Here is a 20,087-nt window from a genome sequence, read left to right on the forward strand (position 1 = left end):
TCTTGCCTCAGCCTCCCGAGAAGCTGGGACTACAGGCGCCCACCACAATGCCCCGCTATTTTTTGATGCAATTGTCATTGTTGTTTAGCTGGACGAGGCTGGGTTCAAACCCACCAGCTTTGATGTATGTGGCTGGCGCAGTAACCATGGTGCTATGGGTGCCGAAGCCGGGTTCTCTATTTTTACAGTATAAAAATGTTCTGAGACCAAACGTTTGAGAATTACTGACTTAGGGAAATTAAAACATGCCTACATAATTAGCAAGTGGGGGACCTACGAGTCAAACCCAGACAGCCTGACTTCCAAAGTCCGTGCTCTCATTATTGATTTTATGATGCAGAACTTCAAAAATACCTCCTCTTACCTCTGAGAAACTGGAAATGGACCATTATCACTATCAGGGAATTCCTGGCAGGTAAACAGAAATGATGTGTTCCCAATTTTCATTGATTATGTTTAAAAGAGACTTAGCATTCAATGTTATTCTGATTATAGATAAAATGGCCTCTGAAGCCCTTACTCTGGTATTTCTCAGAGGTAGATGAATCTTTATTTTGGTAAAATGTCTTGTTTCAGGCCTTCTCACGCAGGGGTCTCAAACCTGTGAAAAAAACAAAACAAACTCTGGTGGTGCCTGTGGCTCAAAGGAGTAGGGAGCCGGCCCAGTTATGCCGGAGGTGGCTGGTTCAAACCCGGCCCCGGCCAAAAACTGCAAAAAAACTCCATTCTACCCAAATTTAGCTATAGGATGCTATAGAATCTAATTACTATTTATGGGGCTAATCTATGTAGAGACTGTCCTTAATTATAACTTGGGATCTCAAAAACATTTTCCACACTAGTAGCAAGTTTAATGCCCCATTTTCTCATCAGTTTACCCCTAAAATGTGCCACAGCAATACAAATAGTACTCTCTGCAACTTCAGAGGCAGTAGTGAGATAGAATAGATGGGGATAGCTTGAGATATTCCCAGCACCCACAGAGAAAATACAGGCATTTCCAGTTTAGAGTAAAGGAGGTAGCAGGGTTTGACTCTCGAGAAACACCATCTGAGCAAACTGCCTCATTTCCATATTTATTCAGCTCTCTGAAATCCTTCTCCCCTGCCTCCCAAGGAATATTTGCAAATAAAATATCCTGAGAAAACAATCTCTTCCCCTTTTTCTTGGCATTAAATAACTCCACTGCTAATGTTCAGTTATGAACTACCATTCCTAATGCAAATGCCTGAAGTAGAAACTACTTTACATTTCTACACCTAAAAATGGCAGTAGGATGAGTGGGTGACTGGTTTCTCGGGGACCAGACAGAATATTCTCATCACAAGCCTGTTTCTAGGCCTGATAAAGTAGCTCCAAAAATGCAAAACGAAAAGCACTTGCATGCCATTGTCCCTGTTAGTGCAAGCCTGCCAACTCACCACACACCACAGGTACAAGGAATCCTAGTCACGCCCAAACACTAGCTAGAAGTTCAACTGGGAGTAAAGGGGTCATATATTTATATTTGTGTGTCTAAAAACAGGATCAGCAGGGTCTGGTAAGCCCCAGAAGAAGGACACTTAGAAAGCAGTCATGTTCTTTCTCTTTCCTTTTCACTTCACTCCTAAAGGACAAAGAGTGCCTCTGCTCACCTCCACTTTCCTATTACATTATTCTGTACTCAACTTTTTATGGCTAGGCACTTGCTAAGGTATGAGGAAATGAATGTTTTATTAGTACTTTATTTGCATTTTTAGAGAAGATATACAATTTCAAAAGAAACACTGATTTTTCTCAAACAATAGAAAAAGGTTTTTTAAAAAAGAATCTACTGTTTTACAAGAAGAAAACAAGTCTCTTCAGCAAGCAGGAGGCCAATTCAGATGGAGGAACCAGTGAAGTGGAATTATGAATGTAAGTTCAGATTTATCCACAAATTTCTTCTTGTCTAGTTCAGGGAGGCTACAAACGGGCGGTCTCAAGTTAAAACTGGTAACACTTTCACAAAGCTTTCAGGGTCCCATGCAGCTTGAACACAGCAGGGGTGGTCACTCTCTAGGAGGCTGCATCTGTTTACAGAACTCATCAAATTGCTGCTGCTCCAACTCTGTCATGACTCTGTTCAGTGCATAGATCTGAATGGGAGAAACAGATGCATGTGTTAACAATGGAAGCGACATCTCTCTGGGTACAACAGGCTGTATCATCTGAAAATGCCAGAACTACACAAGTAATGGTAATGTAGGGATAGTGAATGGGAACAGGAAAGGTAGAGACCAATTGCAGCAAGGGAGTCAGGAAAGAAACAGAGAAGCAGGTGGCTTGATTTGGTTTTTAAGGGACCGAATAGGTAGAGATTAGGGATAGAACATGATAGGCAATGAGGGAGGACATTCAGTGTAAATAGAATGGAAAAGTATAGGGTCAGTACTGGAAACTTCAAGAACGGTAATATGAAAGATACTATAGAGTATGGCTGGACAACTGGAGAAGGTAAAAAATGTATGTTGGGGTCTTAAATGCCATGCCAGCTTGGCGCCTGTACCTCAGCGGCTAAGGGCGCCAGCCACATACATTGGAGCTGTCAGGTTCGAATCCAGCCCGGGCCTGCCAAACAACAATGACAACTACAACCAAAAAATATCCGGGCGCTGTAGCAGGCGCCTGTAGTCCCAGCTACTTGGGAGGCTAAGGCAAGAGAATCCCTTAAGCCCAAGAGTTGGAGGTTGCTGTGAGCTGTGATGCCACAGCACTCTACCCAGGGCAACATAGTGAGACTGTCTCAAAAAAAAAAAAAAAAATTAAATGCCATGTCAAGGAATCTGAACTTTATCTGGCAGAATCTGGAGAGCTAGCAAAGATAAGCATAGGCAGCTTAAATATATCTATGCTTTGGGAAAAATAAATGGAGGCCACAATAGGGATTAAGTGAGGGGAGGAGAGATTATAAACGACTCAGGCATCTGATCCAACAGTCTGGGAAGGATGTAGTAGGAATATGACCTAGGGAAGCCAGCAGGGGTAGAAAGAAGATGGCAGGACACATTCTAAGGTGAAAGGCCCCTCATCTTTCTTTATCCCATTTTTTTTGGAGACGGAGTCTCACTATGTTGCCCTCGGTAGAGTGCTGTGGGGTCACAGCTCATAGCAACCTCCAACTCTTGGGCTTAAGGGATTCTCTTGCCTCAGCCTTCCAAGTAGCTGGGACTACAAGCACCTGCCACAATGCCTGGCTTTTTTTTTTTTGTAGTAGCAATTGTCATTGTTGTTTTAGCTGGTCCGGGCCAGGTTCGAACCCACCAGCCCCAGGGAAATGTGGCTGGTCCCTAACTACTGAGCTACGGGCACTGAGCCACCTTTCTTTATCCTTATAATAATCTATCTGCTAACAACAGAAATAGATCATAAAACTTCTTAATTTGTAGAAGAAGAAAAGTGGAGGAGTATGTGTGTGCAGAGGAAATATAAATTGATTACCTGAAAAGATGAGGAAGGGGAAGAAACCAAATGAGAAGTGGGACAAATAGAAAAACAAAATAAGGCAGAAATTAATGAAAAGGCACCCAAACCTACAATAGAAAGGATCATCAAGGCTGGGCACGGTGGCTAATGCCAGTAATCCTAGCACTCTGGGAGGCTGAGGCGGGTAGATTGCTTGAGCTTATGAGTTTAAGACCATCCTGAACAAAAGCGAGACCCCAACTCTACTAAAAATAGAAAAACTGAGGACAGTGCCTGTGGCTCAGTGGGTAGGGCACTGGCCCCATATACTGAGGGTGGCGGGTTCAAACCCGGCCCCGGCCAAACTGTAACAAAAAAATAGCTGGGCATTTTGGCAGGTGCCTGTAGTCTCAGCTACTCAGGAGGCTAAGGCAAGAGAATCGCCTAAGCCCAGGAAGTGGAGGTTGCTATGAGTTGTGTGATGCCACAGCACTCTACCGAGGGCGATAAAGTGGAGACTGTGTCTTTACAAAAAAAAAAAAAATAGAAAAACTGAGGCAAGAATATAGCCTGAGCCCAAGAGTTGGAGGCTGCTGTGAGCTATGACACCACAGCACTCTACCCAGGGTAACAGCTTGAGACTCTGTCTCAAAAAAAAAAAAAGAAAGAAAGAAAGAAAAGATCATCAGGCTCGGCACCCGTAGCACAGTGGTTACAGCGTCAGCCACATGCACCAAGGGTGGTGGGTTCGAACCCGGCCTGGGCCAGCTAAACAACGACAACTGCAACCAAAAAATAGCCGGGCATTGTGGTGGGTGCCTGTAGTCCCAGCTACTTGGGAGGCTGAGGCAAGAGAATTGCTTAAGCCCAAGAGTTTGAGGTTGCTGTGAGCTGTGATGCCACAGCACTCTACCAAAGTTGACACGGTGAGACTCTGTCTCAAAAAAAAAAAAAAGAAAGATCATCAAAATTGCAAGATTGTTCTTTGAAAATACTAAAACACCCCTCCAAACCTCTGATATGATCAATACAAAAAGGGAGTGGGCCCAAACAAGTGTTATTACGAACTAGAAAGAACACGCAACTACTGAGATAATAGAGAGGAAAACAAATGTGAACTTGGGCCAAGACACCTGAAAAAGTAAAACGATCAAAACTGACTAGAAAGCTTAAATGATACTGTAATCTTTAAGGAAAAGAGAATTCCACACAGTGATTAAAAACACTACCACAAATAATTCTTGAAAAACATAATGCTGCCTTTTTATAAGCTGGCATCAAGGGTGAAGAGGAAGCTTCTGCCCTCCCACAGCAAAAGTCAAAGACAAGATTTAGAAGGCCAAGAAGTCAGTGCTGTGGCCTGACAGCACTGACATCCTCAGTCACACAAAAAAGATGATTCACATGTCACTCACCTCTGGCAGCCCAAGACACTGTGGCTCCTGAGGCAGTCCACATATCCTCAGAAAAGTGCTCCTAGGAGAAACAAGCTTGACCTCCATGCCATCATCAAGTTCCCCCTAACCACTGAGTCCGCCATGAAAAAGACAGAAGGCAACAACACACAGAGGCTGTGAAGAAGCTCTATGACATTGGTGCGGCCAGGGGCAATAGCCTGGGTAGGCCTGATGGAGAGAAGGCAAACGCTCAATTGGCTCCTGACTACCATGCTTTGGGTGTTGCCAATATTGGGATCGTCTAAACTGAGTACAGCTGACTAATTCTACATATATTATCTTTTCACCATTTTTTTTAAAAAAGCATAATTCTGACGATGATAGTAGTAAATTTTACCACATAGTGGTACCACTATTTTACCACAATAGTAAATGTTTTACCACAACCATTCAAAAATACATATGAATGGTTTAAAAAAGACTGAGTGAATACAGTAACATTTAAGTTTAGAAACACACAAAACTAGATAATATATTGTAATGCTACAAAATACCATTTAGGGATACACAGAGAGGTAGTAAATTAACATAGAACAATAAGAGAATGATTACCATAAAATTAAGGAAGAGGGTACTGCTAGTGCAGAAAGTCAGAAACCCAACCAGAATGGGACACACAGAGCTTCCAAGTTACAGGCTGTGTTCCATTTCTTTGGTTGGTTGGTAGATAACAAGGTGTTTGTTTTATTTTTCTCTTTAAGCTGCACATGCACATTATATACATACCTTTTTTTTTTTTTTTTTTTTTTTGGCCGGGGCTGGGCTTGAACCCGCCACCTCCGGCATATGGGACCGGCGCCCTACCCGTTGAGCCACAGGCGCCGCCCTATATACATACTTTTAACATATTGAAAGCTTCTGCTTCATTCAGTAACTATTTAAAGAGCATTTGTAATCTGCATACTACTGTGCTAGGGACTGAGAGGAATACTAAATAATTTCTTGGAGACCAAGAAGGCAAGATGGTAGAAGAGACTCAAAATGGGTCAGGGTATCCAAGCCAAGAAATGAAAGACAAAAAAAAAAAAGAAATGAAAGACTTTCAGTCAAGAAGGAAAGGGTCCCTAGCAGAGTCAAATGCTTCTACTGACAAATGTGCCTCTTGCTCCCATTCATCTCCTATATATCTCCTTTACATCTGACTTTCTGTAATGTGGCATTTTTGTAGAACTGAATGAAAACTGTGTCTCTTCCTCCCCACAAGGGGTCTTGTCACACCTCTATTGTATGAGACTACATTCCAGGCAATACAGATCAAACAGCAAGGAAACTGTATGAGGAAGCAAATAGCAGCAGATAAAGGTCAGAAGATCTGTTTAGACTGCAGACCTGACCATCATTAACTACAGGATTCTAGCATGTCACTTTACAATGAGGATAATACCTCCTACCTCAGAGGGTCATGTATTTTATATATCCCTACCTTACTCTAGGAAGGATTTGCTAAGGTTAAATGAGAGGAACACTAATACCTGCCTTGAAGTCCTATTGTGAGGACTACACGTGGGCCTGTGTGTGCAGGCTTGGCCTGGGCAGGGCACATATGAAGAGCTTCACAAGTGCCAGCTGCTGCTAGATGGCAAATCCAACATTACATTTCAGTAAGCCAACACCAGCAATTGTTCAATTTAGAGCCCACACAATAAAAGCAAGCTTACTGCTTGGAAGCACAATGATTCCTGATCATCATCACGGCTGTTCAGTGAATGCTTTCACTGTGCCAGGGACTGTGCTAAGTATTTCACACATAACATTTTTATTCCCTTGAATAGTCTTGCAAGGTAGATATTACTATCCTCATTTTACCTAGGAGGAACTGAAGTTCGGAGAGGTTATGTTACCTTGTCTGAAGTGACATGGGAAAAACTGGGATTTATGGAGAAAGCGGGATTTGAAGTCAGAAAAATAAACTTAGGTTTGGTGCCTATAGCACAGTACTTAAGGCACCAGCCACACACCCGGAGGCTGGCAGGTTGGAACCTGGCCCTGGGCCAGCTAAAACAATGACAACTGCAACAACAACAACAACAAAAATTAGCCAGGCATTGTGGCGGGTCCTTGTAGTCCCAGCTACTTGGGAGGCTGAGGCAAGAGAATCGCTTAAGCCCACGAGTTGGAGGTTGCTGTGAGCTGTGACACCACGGCACTGTACCCAGGGTGACATAGTGAGACACTATCTCAAAAAACAAAAAAAAAAAACAAGAAACTTAATCTATGGAAACCTGACATGAAAGGTGTTGATAAGGACGTAAACAATGTCCTCAACATCCACAGTATACACAGACGCCAGTTTCATACAACTGTTTCTTTTTTTTTTTTTTTTTGAAACTGAGTCTCACTATGTCATACTGGGTACAGTGCTATGGTGTCACAGCTCACAGCAACCTCCATCCTGTGGGCTTAAGCGATTCTCTTGCCTCAGCCTCCCAAGTAGCTGGGACAGGCACGTGCCACAATGCCTGGCTATTTTTTTGTGTGTTGCAGTTGTCATTATTATTTTAGCAGGCCCAGGCTGGGTTTGAACCCTCCAACCTCAGTGTATGTGGCTGGCGCTATAACCACTGTGCTTTGGGTGCTGAGCCCATTCAATGGTTTCTTATAGCAACTCTCAAATTATTCACAACAGCACAAGGCAGTAAAATCATCAGGGAGCCTGGATCTAGTGGGGATGGGGAGGTAAAGGATCGAACCTAGGCCCAAAGGCCCACAGTTCTCGGGTGGTCTGCCTTAATCCAAAAGAGATTTCCGTATACAGATTAACTTCAAGCACACCATTAAGTTTAGTTATTAGGTTTACTGTTCTGCTCCGCCCCCTCCCCTCGCCCCCCCCCCCCACATTAGAATGCAAACTCTATGAAGGCAGGGATCCTTCTCTGCTCTATTTTGTCATGTGTCTCAAATTTCTGGACCAGAGCCTGGCATCAGTAGCAGCTATTTGTTTAATGAAGGGTTCAGATGAACAAAAAAGATTAAAAGTTGATAATTATCAAGTGTTAAGAAATGAGGAACGAGAACTCTCACAGTGCTAGTAGGAATGCAAACTTATACAATCCCTTTGAAATTACATTAGTAATGTCCAGTAACATTGAAAATGTACCCACCCAGTAATTCTTCTAAATACCCTACAGAAATTTTAGCACAGTGCCAAAAGAGATAACTGAAAGTTTTTCACTAAAGCAATGTCTGTAATAGCATAAAAAAAATTTTTTTTTTTTTTTGGAGACAGAGCCTATGTTGCCCTCAATAGAGTGCCATGATGTCACAGCTCACAGCAACCTCCAACTCTTAGGCTTAAGTGATTCTCTTGCCTCAGCCTCCCAAGTAGCTGGGACCTCAAGTGCCTACCCCAACGTCTGGCTATTTTGTTTTTTTGGTTGTAGTTGTCATTGTTGTTTGTAGGCCCAGGCTGGGTTCAAATCCACTAGCTCCAGTGTATGTGGCTGGCGTGCTAGCAGCTCAGCTATAGGTGCTGAGCCAACTATAAATAATTTAAATATCCATTTTTTGAATAATGGGTAAATATACTAAGTAAAATGGATTCATAAAACAGACTACTGTAAAGAGTAATGAGAATAAACTAAGGCCAGGTGCAGTGGCTCACACCTGTAATACTAGCAGTCTGGGAGGCCGAGGCAGGTAGATTGCCTGAGCTCACAGGTTTGAAAACAGCCTGAGCCAGAGTGAGACCTCATTTCTAAAATAGCTGGGCGTTGTGGCAGGCGCCTGTAGTCCCAGCTACTTGGGAGGCTGAGGCAAGAGAAATGCTTCATCCCAAGAGGTTGCTGTGAGCTATGACGATACAGCACTCTACCAAGGGCGACAAAGTGAGACTCTGTTTAAAAAAAAAAAAAAGAGAGAATAAACTAGATTCTCATACTAAATGGTTCTAAAACATACAATGTAAGCAAAATACAAAATACAATGTAGGAATTTAATTAATGTAAGAATTTAGAATGTAAAAGAATATTGTATGTTGTTTAAGAATATCTATTAATATATTTGAGTGTAAACATAAAGTAGTTGCTCATGGGGAGGGAAAAAGGCAGGAAAAGGACAAAGGGGTCTTAAAATTTATATGCAATTTTTATTTATCCTATTTTAAAAAGACTCCAGACAAATAATACAAAATGCTAACCACTACCAGTCAGGGGTTCTGAGTACCCAGGTGTTTGTTATAACAGTCTAGTCTTCTGTATTTTAAAATTTCTCAACAACCATATAAACAAATAAGTAGACAAATAGCAAGCTTTTCCTTAATATTAAACACTAAAATAAAATGCTCATGTCTGGATGTGGTTCAACATTGGCAATGGAAATCAGTTTTATTCTCAAACTGATTTTATGTGTTGAGATAACAAAGGAACACACTGGTGGGTTTAAAGCTTGGACCTTTACCTGGTTATTTTACCTTGGACCTTTACCTAGCTATTTTCTGTACCATCTTCAGAAGGGGTGCATTGGGGGATGCTGTCTAGAGGCACTCAGAATGGTGCAGCGTTTGACATACCACTGTAGGCTTTCCTACAATACAGCCTCTAACAAAACCAGTCTCTGGAACCCCTGGTAATAGAATTGTTTACCTTTATACCAAGAAGGTTGGGGAAGCACCAAAATCTGCATGTGGCATGTGCACAGGCAGACTTTGAGGGGTTTGCACTATGAGACCTAAAGTTCTCATGAAGTTGTCTAAAACAAAAAAAAAACATGTCAGCAGGGCCTATGGTAGTTCCATGTGTCCTAAATGTGTTCATGACAGGATCAAGCGTGCTTTCCTTATTGAAGAGCAGAAGATCGTTGTGAAAGTGTTGAAGGCACAAGCACAGAGTCAGAAAGCTAAATAAGAAAATGAAGCTTTTTTGAGTAATAAAAATTAAACGACTTACAAAAAAAAAGAATGGGTGCCTGTTCTCTTTCTCATTCTGAACCCTCTCTCCCTTTACATACCGCTTCTTTTCTCCTTTCTTCTTTCTCTCAGGTCCCTACCACAAAAGCTCTGTGCCAAGAGTCATCTGGAGGCCTGGTACAAGCTGGGGTTCTAACACTAACTTGCATGTATTCTGGGCTGCCACCTCACCGCTGTGGACCTCAGTGAGCTCTCTAAACCTGAGAGAATACCTGTCTTGCCTGGAGGCAAGTAGGGCTCCCCATCACAGTTCTTTCTACTATTTCTCTGTTCCAGCATTACCTCCAATGGACTGCAGGATACAGAATCTCCAACTTAATCTCACCTCTGCTCTTTGTCTTTGCTTCAGCTCCTGCTGGGCTGATTTCTGCTTAGCCTTCTCAACTCTGCTGACAGGTTCCTTAACTTTGGGTTTTTCTTTACGTGCAGGTGGATCCATGGCTTGTCTTCTTAGGTTTGACTTGGATAGTACAGAAAGAGGCAGATCTTAAAACAAAAAGAACAAAAACCCCACACCTGCCAGTCACTAGTCTAATCCCTTAGCTCAGCCCCTTCCTTTGTCAAGTGAGGGAGATGAAGTAGTCTGGTTATCACTGGATTTGGTGATGTAGACCTGAGTCCCAGTGTCACATCCTGGCTGAGTGTCCTTGGCAAGTTTCCCCATTCTGAGCCTTAGTTTTCTGTCTGCAGAATGGGACCATAGTCTCTTCCCTGGCCTTCTCCCAAGAACTACTTTGTGAGACCCAGGTGAAATCGTCTCATACACCACGGCGTGCTGTACCCAGAGTGGGACTGATATATTTGGAACACTGAGGCTCAGAGGGAGAGGCCAGTTGAAGTCTCCCACCAGTCTCTGGGCTTCGGACCAGGACGTTCCCACCACTGCGGTCTAACAGTGCCGCACCAAATTCCGCCTGCAGTCACTCTGGGCCCGCCACAGGGCCCACAGCCAGACTCGGCCCGCCCCCGACCTCCCGACCCCGCCCCGGCCCCAGGGTACGGCTCCCGCCTCCCGTCCTCCTCCCTCCGCGGAGCAAAATGGCGACGGCGGCGTCCACCGAGAGCTCGGGAACTCTTGCCTTTGCTTACCAGGTCTCTGAACTTTGGGGCTTCCGCCTCGTCGCAGACAAGGCCCCAACAGGGGGCAATCCTGGGCTTCTCTCCGCCGCTGGATCTACAGTTGTGAGCCCACCGCCCCTCGGACTGGGCGGGGCCGGGGGCCCTGCGCCTTCGGGCTTCCACCGCGGAGCGGCCGCGCGTGCGCAGAGAACATGTAGGGAAAGGCAGACGAACAAAAGCTTTCCCAGGCTTCTGCTGAGTTTTGAAAGGTGACATCTGAATTTTGGGATTGGAATTGCGCAGAATTTAGATTCTGAGCTTCAGAAAAGTGAGGATAGGTTTGGCTGGTCCGATGGTGGTGGGTTATCAGAACTTAGTAACCTTAGTATCACAAAAGTAGGTATAATTCCGGCCCCGGCCCCAGCCCCAGCCACTGCTAAATTTGGTTTAAAAAAATTAAAAAAATAAAAGTGGGGAGTGGTGATGGTTACCTTCTTGATTCACCAGTTTTTTTAGAAAGATTAAGTGAGATACTGTTCGCCCATGCTTTAAAACGGAGTATTGGTGGAAGTACAGATAGGCAGTATAAACGCAGAGAAACATTCAACTTCCAGTCATTATTGAGGAGATGTAAATTAAAATAACTGGCTGTCATTTTCCACTTATATTAGCAAGGATTGACCAAAAAGTAATAGCCACCTCTCTTTAGGACTTACTATATTTCAGGCGCTGTTTTTATAGCTTTGATGCAGGAAAATGACGTGTAATGCTGGGAATCAGTTGAAGTCCAACTGGGTCCTTTGGTTTGCTCAAGAAAGAATTCAGGAGCAAGCGAACAAGTGAAAACAAATTTTATTTAGAAAATATAGAAAACCTTGGGCGGTGCCTGTGGTTCAGTGGGTAGGGCACTGGCCCCATTTACCAAGGGTGGCGGGTTCAAACTCGGCACCGGCCAAACAGCAACAAAAAATAGCCGGGCGTTGTGGCACCTGTAGTCCCAGCTACTCGGGAGGCTGAGGCAAGAGAAACGCATAAGCCCAGGAGTTGGAGGTTGCTGTGAGCTGTGTGACGCCACAGCACTACCGAGGGCGCTAAAGTGAGATTCTGTCTCTAAAAGAAAGAAAAAAGAAAATATAGAAAACCTATTCCATAGAATAGTGGCTAATTCTTCTGTGGAGGGCCATCCCCATGGCTCCTTTAGTCTATTTAAGCAACAGCTTAATTATAGGCTAAACAAGGGGAGGAATAGTCTTGTTATTTCTTGGAATGGTGTTTTCCTGGAGTTAGTGTAATGTCCTCCTTTTGACTAAATATGGTCAAATAGGAAGTGTCATGACATCAGGAGCATTATGGGAACAGGAGGTTTTCTTAGACATTTTTATGGTAATAAAGTGTAATGAAGCTGTAATTTCAAGAGGTGGTCAATTTATCCACCATCTTGGTTCTAACCAGTTGGAACTTGTCCTGTCTTCTCCTTCTTTTGATCAGGGCAGTTTGAAGCTATATTTTGACCCTTCCTGGCTCAATTCAACAATGTTGGCACAATTAAGCAATGCCCTTAGCAGTGCCCCAAGCAGTGCTTGTCAGTTTTCTGTCTCACCTTTATGTTTATTAACTTAGTGATTCTTCACTGCAAGTATGAGTAATATATAAATGTCTAGTAAGAAACTATAATCCTGGCTCAGCGCCAGTCACATATACCGAAGTTGGAGGGTTCAAACCCTGCCCAGGCCAGCTAACCAACAACAACATTGCAACAACAACAACAACAACAAATAGCCAGGAGTTGTGGTGGGCACCTGTATTCCCAGCTACTTGGGAGGCTGAGGCAAGAGAATCGCTTGAGCCCAAGAGTTTGAGGTTGCTGTGAGCTGTGACGCCTCAGCACTCTACCGAGGGTGAAATAGTGAGACTCTGTCTCAAAAAAAAAAAAAAAAGAAGGGCAGTGCCTGTGGCTCAGTGAGTAGGGCGCTGGCCCCATGTACCAAGGGTGGCGGGTTCAAACCCGGTCCTGGCCAAACTGCAACAAAAAAATAGCTGGGCATTGTGGCAGGCGCCTGTAGTCCCAGCTACTTGGGAGGCTGAGGCAAGAGAATCACCTAAGCCCAAAAGCTGGAGGTTGCTGTGAGATGTGATGCCATAGCACTCTACCGAGGGCGACAAAGTGGAAAAAAAAAGAAATTATTATCCCCACTTTACACAGAAAGGAACAGAGGCTTTGAAAAGTTGCGACTTCTGGGCGGCGCCTGTGGCTCAAGGAGTAGGGCGCCGATCCCATATGCCGGAGGTGGCGGGTTCAAACCCAGCCCTGGCCAAAAAAAAAAAAAAAAACACACACACAAAAAAAAAAAAAGAAAAGTTGCGACTTCCTAAAAGTGTAATTAAAACATTTCTGTGCAGGTGGGGTGGCTCACACTTGTCATCCTGGCATTTTGGCAGTCCAAGACCAGTGGGTCACCTGAGCTCAGGAGTTTAAGACCAGCCTGAACGGGCGGCACCTGTGGCTCGGTCGGTAAGGCGCCGGCCCCATATACCGAGGGTGGCAGGTTCAAACCCGCCCCGGCCGAACTGCAAACAAAAAATAGCCGGGTGTTGTGGTGGGCGCCTGTAGTCCCAGCTACTCGGAAGGCTGAGGCAAGAGAATCGCTTAAGCCCAGGAGTTGGAGGTTGCTGTGAGCTGTGTGATGCCATGGCACTCTACCAAGGGCCATAAAGTGAAACTCTGTCTCTACAACAAAAATTTAAAAAAAAAAAAGACCAGCCTGAACAAATTGAGACCCCGGAGACCCCATCTCTACTAAAAATAGAAAAACTAGCTGGCCATTGTGGTGGGTGCCTGTATTCCCAGCTTTTCGGGAGGCTAAGGCAAGAGGATTGCTTGAGCCCAGGAGTTTGAGGTTGCTGTGAGCTATGATGCCACCAGGGCACTCTACTCAGGGTGATAGAGTGAGACTCTGTCTCTAGGAAACAAACAAACAATAAAATCTTTTTGGAGGCCAGTTTAGCACTAGATTATGAGAAACCTTAAATATTTCTAAGAAAAAGCTGAAAAAAACAAAATCTTTTTTTTTTTTTTTAAGAGACAGAGTCGCCCAAGGTAGAGTGCCATAGCATCACAGCTCACTGCAACCTACAGGTCTTGGGCTTAGGCGATTCTCTTGCCTCAGCCTCTGGAGTAGCTGGGACTACAGGTGCCCACCGCAATGCCTGGCTATTTTTTGGTTGCAGTTTGGCCAGAGCTGAGTTCAAACCTGCCACCCTCGGTGTACGGGGCTGGTGCCCTACTCATTGAACCACAGGTGACACCCAAAAAACAAAATCTTTATAATAGGAGTTGTTCAAATAAATGATAGGATAGCTATAATGAAATTCCATGCAGCCATTAAAATGACATAAGAGGCCGGGCTCGGTGGTTCACACCTGTAATCCTAGCATTCTGGGAGGCTGAGGTGAGTGGATTGCTTGAATTCATGAGTTTGAGACCAGCCTGAGCAAAAGCAAGACCCTATCTCTATTAAAAATAGAAAAACTGAGGCAAGAGGATTGCTTGAGCCCAAGAGTTGGAGGTTGCTGTGAGCTATGATGCCATGACACTCTACTCAGGGTGACAGACAGCTTGAGACTCTGTCAAAATAAAATGACATAGAAGAGTATTTACTGACATCATAAACTGTTTAGTATATTAAAATAAAGAGCTACCAAGAGGTATATATGTGCAGTCTAATCACAGCATTTTTATAGTTTCAAAATAAATTATATATAAATGGAATAGAGAGGAGATGAAAACACTTTAGAATGTTAAGAATAGGGGTTATTTTTATTTTATTTATGCTTTTTGTATTTTCTAAAATCTCTGTAATGAACATTTATACTTTAACAATCCTAAGAAATTACAATACAAATGCTAATTGGATTATTATTAATAAAAGTAAACAAGCCAGGCTGGGCCTGATGGCACACACCTGTAATCCTAGCACTGTGCGGGCGGGGGGGTGGGGAGGGGAGAGGCAGGAGGATCACTTGAACCCATGAGTTTGAGGTTGCTGTGAACTAAGCTTAGGCCACTGCACTCTAGCCTGGGGAACAGAGTGAGACTGCCTCAAAGAAGAATAAAGGTAACCAAGCCAGAGTTGATTTCAGAAATGTTGGCATAATATTGGTATTTTACATCTGTGTCACATTGTATAGTTTATAAAGTTCATATAAGCTATCAACTGCATTACAGCTGGAGATGGAGCAGGGCCTTTGGAAGGCTTTTTAAGCCTGCTAAAAGAGACAGGTATAGGGAATGACAGAGTGGAAAAACAAAAGCAGAAGACCGGAAAAATAGTGGTGTCACTGAGCCACTGATAAAAATAGATGAATTGGATTGGGAAAGGGTGAAAAATAGGATAAGTTAGAGGAGAAAGACAGAGAGAGAAATTGATTTTACACCTAGAGTGGCAATAGGCAAGAAGAGTTGTCCAGTAAGCAATTAGAAGATTCCAGAAAGGCGCAGGACTAGAGATGTCAGATTTGAATTCTTCATCAGGAATAAAGAAGCTTGGCTGAGTGCCTGTAGCACAGCGGTTACGGCGCCAGCCACATACACCCAAGGTGGCGGGTTCTAACCCAGCCCAGGCCAGCTAAACAACTGCAACAAAAAAAATAGCTGGGCATTGTGGTGGGTGCCTGTAGTCCCAGCTAACTGGGAGGCTGAGGCAAGAGAATCGCTTAAGCCCAAGAGTTTGAGGTTGCTGTGAGCTGTGACGCCATGGCATTCTACTGAGGGCGACATAGTAAGACTGTGTCAAAAAAATAAAAAATAATAAACAACAAAAAACCAAGAATGAAGAAGCTGGGAAGGAATGAATCTTGGGGCTGAACACCACCTATCAAAGTCCCCTTCCTTTTTTCTTTTCTTTTCTTTTTTTTTTGAGACAGTCTCAGCTGTTGTTTCAGCTGGCTGGATGGGGTTCGAAGCTGCCAGTCTCGGTGTATGTGGCTGGCACCCTGTCCACCAAGCTACGGGCACCACCGAAGTCCCCTTCCTCCATGCCAATTCAAGCTGGCAACAGAATAAGACCCTGTCTGAAAAAGAAAGCCCCCCCTAAAACTCCAAATGCCCCTTCCTGGTTTTCCTTCAAAAGTTTATCCTTTCTCTTTCTTTTTTTTTTTTTTTTGTGACCAGGAGTGGACTCTTGGCTTAGTCAGTGTCTACATTAATACAACTGTGGAATATTTTCACAGTTGAGGCATATACTCTGCCAGGATTATATTCACTTTATGGAATAACTTCTTTTGTCTGGTGCTAAAAATGGTCTTTTAAAAATTTACTTAATTATCTATGGAACTACTGTTAATTATTTTACAAACACCATCAGAACTATAAAATACCTCTTGATCTGGTCACTTGCACCTGGTGATCTATCAGTGTCTTTTTTGTTGTTTGATTTTTTGAGACAGAGTCTCATTCTGTCACCCTGGATAGAGTGCTGTGGCATCATTATAGGTCATAGCAACCTCAGTCCCTTGGCCTCAAGCAGTCCTCCTGCCTCAGCTTCTCGAGTGGCTTGGACTATAGGCACCCACCATGATGCCCAGCTTTTAGTAGAGATGAAGTCTTATTCTTACTCAGGCTGGTCTTGAACTTATGAACTCAAACAGTCCACCTGCCTTGGCCTCTCAGAGTGCTAGGATTACAGGCATGAGTCACCATGCCTAGCTTATGCCTTTTCCCTTGATGACATCCTTCCTTAGATTCATCCTTCTCTTGCTCTAAACTGTCTTCTTGGCCTTCCTGCATAGCTCCTGTCCTAGGATTTCCCCTAACCACATTCTGGGGGTTCTCTTCTTAGCTCTCCTGTGCCAAATCCCCTGCTCCCTGGATCTTATGTCTTTCCATTTTCGGGTTATTCTCTCATTTTGGAGGAGTACATTCTCTATTAAATACCCAGAAGGGGTTTGTGAAAGGTAAATTATTGAGTCCTTGCTTGTCTAAAAATGGCTTTATTTTTCTCACCCTTAATTGATAATTTCCAGGTTGGAAATTATTTTTCCTCAAATTTTTTTTTCTTTTTAGAGACAGGGTCTTACTCTGTTGCCCAGGCTGGAGTGCAATGGTACTATCTATCATAGCTCACTGTGACCTCCAAGTCCTGGGCTCAATTGATCCTCCTGCCTGTAACTGGGACCACAGATGTGCACCACCATACCTGGCTAATTTTTTTTTTTTTTTTTTTAGATATGGGGTCTCACAGGCTGGTCTTCCTCAGAATTTTAAAGACATTGATCCATTGTCATCTAGCTTGCCACGTGATTAGCCTCCTGAGGAGTCTGATTTATTCTGATTTCTTTTATTTCCCATATGGATTTTGTTCGTTCATTTGTTTCTGGAAACTTTAAGGATATTTTCCCCCTTTATACTTGATGTTCTGATCTTTCATAATAATGAATTTTGAAAGGCTTTTTCATTCATTGTGCTAAGCACTGGGTGGCCTCTTTCAATCAGGAAACATAATCTTCAATTCCAGGAAATGTTCTCTGCGAATAATTCCCTGATTTTTCTCTCATGTTCCATTACTTGGTTTTGTTTATTCTACTCTCTAAGAGTTTCCTAAACTGTATCCTCTGGTTCTTCTGTTGAATATTTTTCATACAAAATTTTAATTTCCAGGAATTTTTCTTTGTTTCTCAACTTTCCTTTTTTGTTTGTTTGTTTTGTTTTGTATTGTTTGAGACAGAGTCTCACTTTGTCACTCTTGGTGAAATGCTGTGTCGTCATAGCTCACAGCAACCTCAAACTCTTGGGCTCAAGCAATCCTCTTGCCTCAGCCAGGGACTACAGGCACCTGCCACAATGCCTGGCTACTTTTTTCTATTTTTAGTAGAGACTGGGGTCTTGCTCTTGCTCAGGCTGGTCTTCAACTTGTGAACTCAATCAATCCACATGTTTTGGCCTTCCCAGAGTGCTAGGATTACAGGCACGAACTATTGTGCCTGGCCTACAGAAAAATTAATTTTTGAATTGACATATGATTATACATAATTAGGGGGTGCATAATGATGTTGCAATACATAAAATGTATAGTGATCATGTCAGGGCTACTGACATATCTATCATCTCAAACATTTATCATTTCTTTGTGTCAGGAACATTCAGTATCCTCTTTTCTAGCTATTCAAAAACGTATTTTTTTTTTTTAATTTCAGCTTGCTTGTTCATTCTTTGAAGTACTTTTTTTGTTGTTGTTGTTCATTTTCTTTCTTCTTTTTTTAGATGTTCTTCCTCTGGCGATGCTCTGTCCCCTTGCCTCCCCAGTAGCTGGGATTACAGACCCCCACCACAAAGTCTGGCTGTTTTTGATGTTACTAGAGACGGGGTCTTACTCTGGCTCACTGCTGTTCATACAGATCTCGAACCTCTGAGCTCAGGCAATCCACCCGCCTAGGCCTCCCACAGCGCTGAGCCACCACTGTTAACTGTAGTCATCCTATGATAAACACTGGAACTTGTTCTTCCTTTCTAGCTGTAATTTTGTATCCTTTAACAAATTTCGACATAACCTCGGTCTCTCCCTCCCCTTTCCCTAACCTCTGTTCTGCTTTTCCTCCTATGAGAATAAAGTTTTTTAGGAGGAAAAGCAGAACAGAGGTTAGGGAAAGGGGAGGGAGAGACGGAGGTTATGTCGAAATTTAAAATTTAAGTGGCTCAGTGAGCAGGGCGCTGGCCCCATATACCGAGGGTGGCGGGTTCAAACCCAGCCCCAGCCAAACTGCAACAAAAAAATAGCTGGGCGTTGTGGCAGGCGCCTGTAGTCCCAGCTACTTGGGAGGCTGAGGCAGGAGAATCGCCTAAGCCCAGGAGTTGGAGGTTGCTGTAAGCTGTGTGACGCCACGGCACTCTACCAAGGGCAATAAAGTGAAACTCTGTCTCTACAAAAAAAAAAAAAAAAAAAGAATATGATAAGAACATATGTTTAACTTTCTGTTCCTGGTTTTTTTCACTGAACATAATGTCCTCTTGTTCCATCCATACTGCTGTGAATGATAGGATTTTATTCTTTTTTTATGGCAGTAAATCTTTTGCATGTCTTTTTTTTTGCAGTTTTTGGCAGGGCTGGGTTTGAACCTCTGGCATATGGGGCCAGTGCCCTACTCCTGTGAACCACAGGCGCCGCCCAAAGAACTAGGCCATTGATTTTTTTTTTTTTTTTAAGCAATGAACTTTTTATGCTCTTGTTACAATAAAGCCTACTGATTTATCTTGTGATATTTATTTATTTATTTTTGAGACAGAATCTTTCTCCGTTGCTCTGAGTAAAGTGCTGTGGCATCATCATAGCTCATAGCAACTTCAAACTCTTCTTGCTCAAGTGATCCTCTTGTCTCAGCCTCCCCGGTAGCTGGGACTGCAGGCATGTGCCACTGTGACTGGCTAGTTTTTCCATTTTTTTTTTTTTTTTTTTTGTAGAGACAGAGTTTCACTTTATTGCCCTTGGTACAGTGCTGTGGTGTCACAGCTCCTAGCAACCTCCAACTCCTGGGCTTAGGTGATTCTCTTGCCTCAGCCTTGCGAGTAGCTGGGACTACAGACACCCGCCACAACGCCCAGCTATTTTTTGGTTGCAGTTTGGCCAGGGCCAGGTTTGAACCCACCACCCTTGGCATATGGGGCCGGTGCCTTACCCACTGAGCCACAGGCGCTGCCCAATTTTTCCATTTTTAGTAGAGATGAGGGTCTCAGTCTTGCTCAGGCTGGTCTCAAACTTCTGAGCTGAAGCTATCCACCCCACCTCAGCCTCTCCTAGAGTACTGGGATTACAGGCGTGGTGGTAGGTGCCTGTAGTCCCAGCTACTCAGGAGCCTGAGATAGGAGGATTGCTGGAACCCATCCATGAGTTTGAGATTGCAGCAAGCTATGATGACACCATAGCACAGTACTTTAACTGGGGTGACAGAGTAAGACTCTGTCTCAAAAAACCAACAAACCCCCAAACACATTCATTAATATCACTACCACACTCATCAGACAAGTCTTTTGCAATTAGGAAGCTATCAAGATCACAATAGCAAATAAAAGTTTTTTTAATTCTAATTTTCACTCAAAAGATTAAATTATCTTTAGGGCCCTGTCAATTGTTTTTCTTGAAATGACAGGTGCACAATATTCTGCCAAATACTCAAGTCTGAAATCTTAAGTTTATCAGTTGTACTTTTAGGTAACAATTGTGCTCCATGAGTCAAGTGACCACTTCAGCTGACAA

At 43.4% G+C, this 20,087-nt stretch overlaps 1 protein-coding gene and 1 pseudogene across 2 annotated transcripts; one reads left to right on the forward strand and one right to left on the reverse strand.

The window, feature by feature from the left end:
* Positions 1–1,822: 1,822 nt before the first annotated feature.
* SVBP (small vasohibin binding protein) lies at positions 1,823–11,591 on the reverse strand. Of its 2 annotated transcripts, XM_053577237.1 has the most exons (4): positions 10,873–11,591; positions 10,109–10,243; positions 4,839–4,899; positions 1,823–2,117 (listed from the first exon to the last, which is right to left on the reverse strand). In XM_053577237.1, the coding sequence occupies exons 1-4, from the start codon at positions 11,116–11,118 to the stop codon at positions 2,068–2,070; spliced, it is 492 nt and encodes a 163-aa protein (XP_053433212.1). In that variant the 5' UTR covers positions 11,119–11,591; the 3' UTR covers positions 1,823–2,067. The 2 variants fall into 2 exon arrangements, with proteins under 2 accessions (XP_053433212.1, XP_053433214.1); XM_053577239.1 differs by lacking the exon at positions 4,839–4,899 and having other exon boundaries at positions 10,873–11,245.
* Positions 8,464–10,092, forward strand: LOC128575531 (60S ribosomal protein L34-like; annotated as a pseudogene).
* Positions 11,592–20,087: the final 8,496 nt, after the last annotated feature.

Source organism: Nycticebus coucang, chromosome 22 (genome assembly GCF_027406575.1).
Source record: "Nycticebus coucang isolate mNycCou1 chromosome 22, mNycCou1.pri, whole genome shotgun sequence".
Taxonomy (NCBI): Eukaryota; Metazoa; Chordata; class Mammalia; order Primates; family Lorisidae; genus Nycticebus; species Nycticebus coucang.

Bases quoted from the DNA above. Each gene is read 5' to 3' on its own strand.
- SVBP (XM_053577237.1), bottom strand. From the start codon at position 11,118: ATGTCACCTTTCAAAACTCAGCAGAAGCCTGGGAAAGCTTTTGTTCGT. The intron at 10,244-10,872 runs GTAAGCAAAGGC...GTACTATCCAAG, and splicing joins CCCCAAAGTTCAGAGACCTG to TCAAACCTAAGAAGACAAGC. The intron at 4,900-10,108 runs GTGAGATTAAGT...TGTTTCTCCTAG, and splicing joins AGCAAAGACAAAGAGCAGAG to GAGCACTTTTCTGAGGATAT.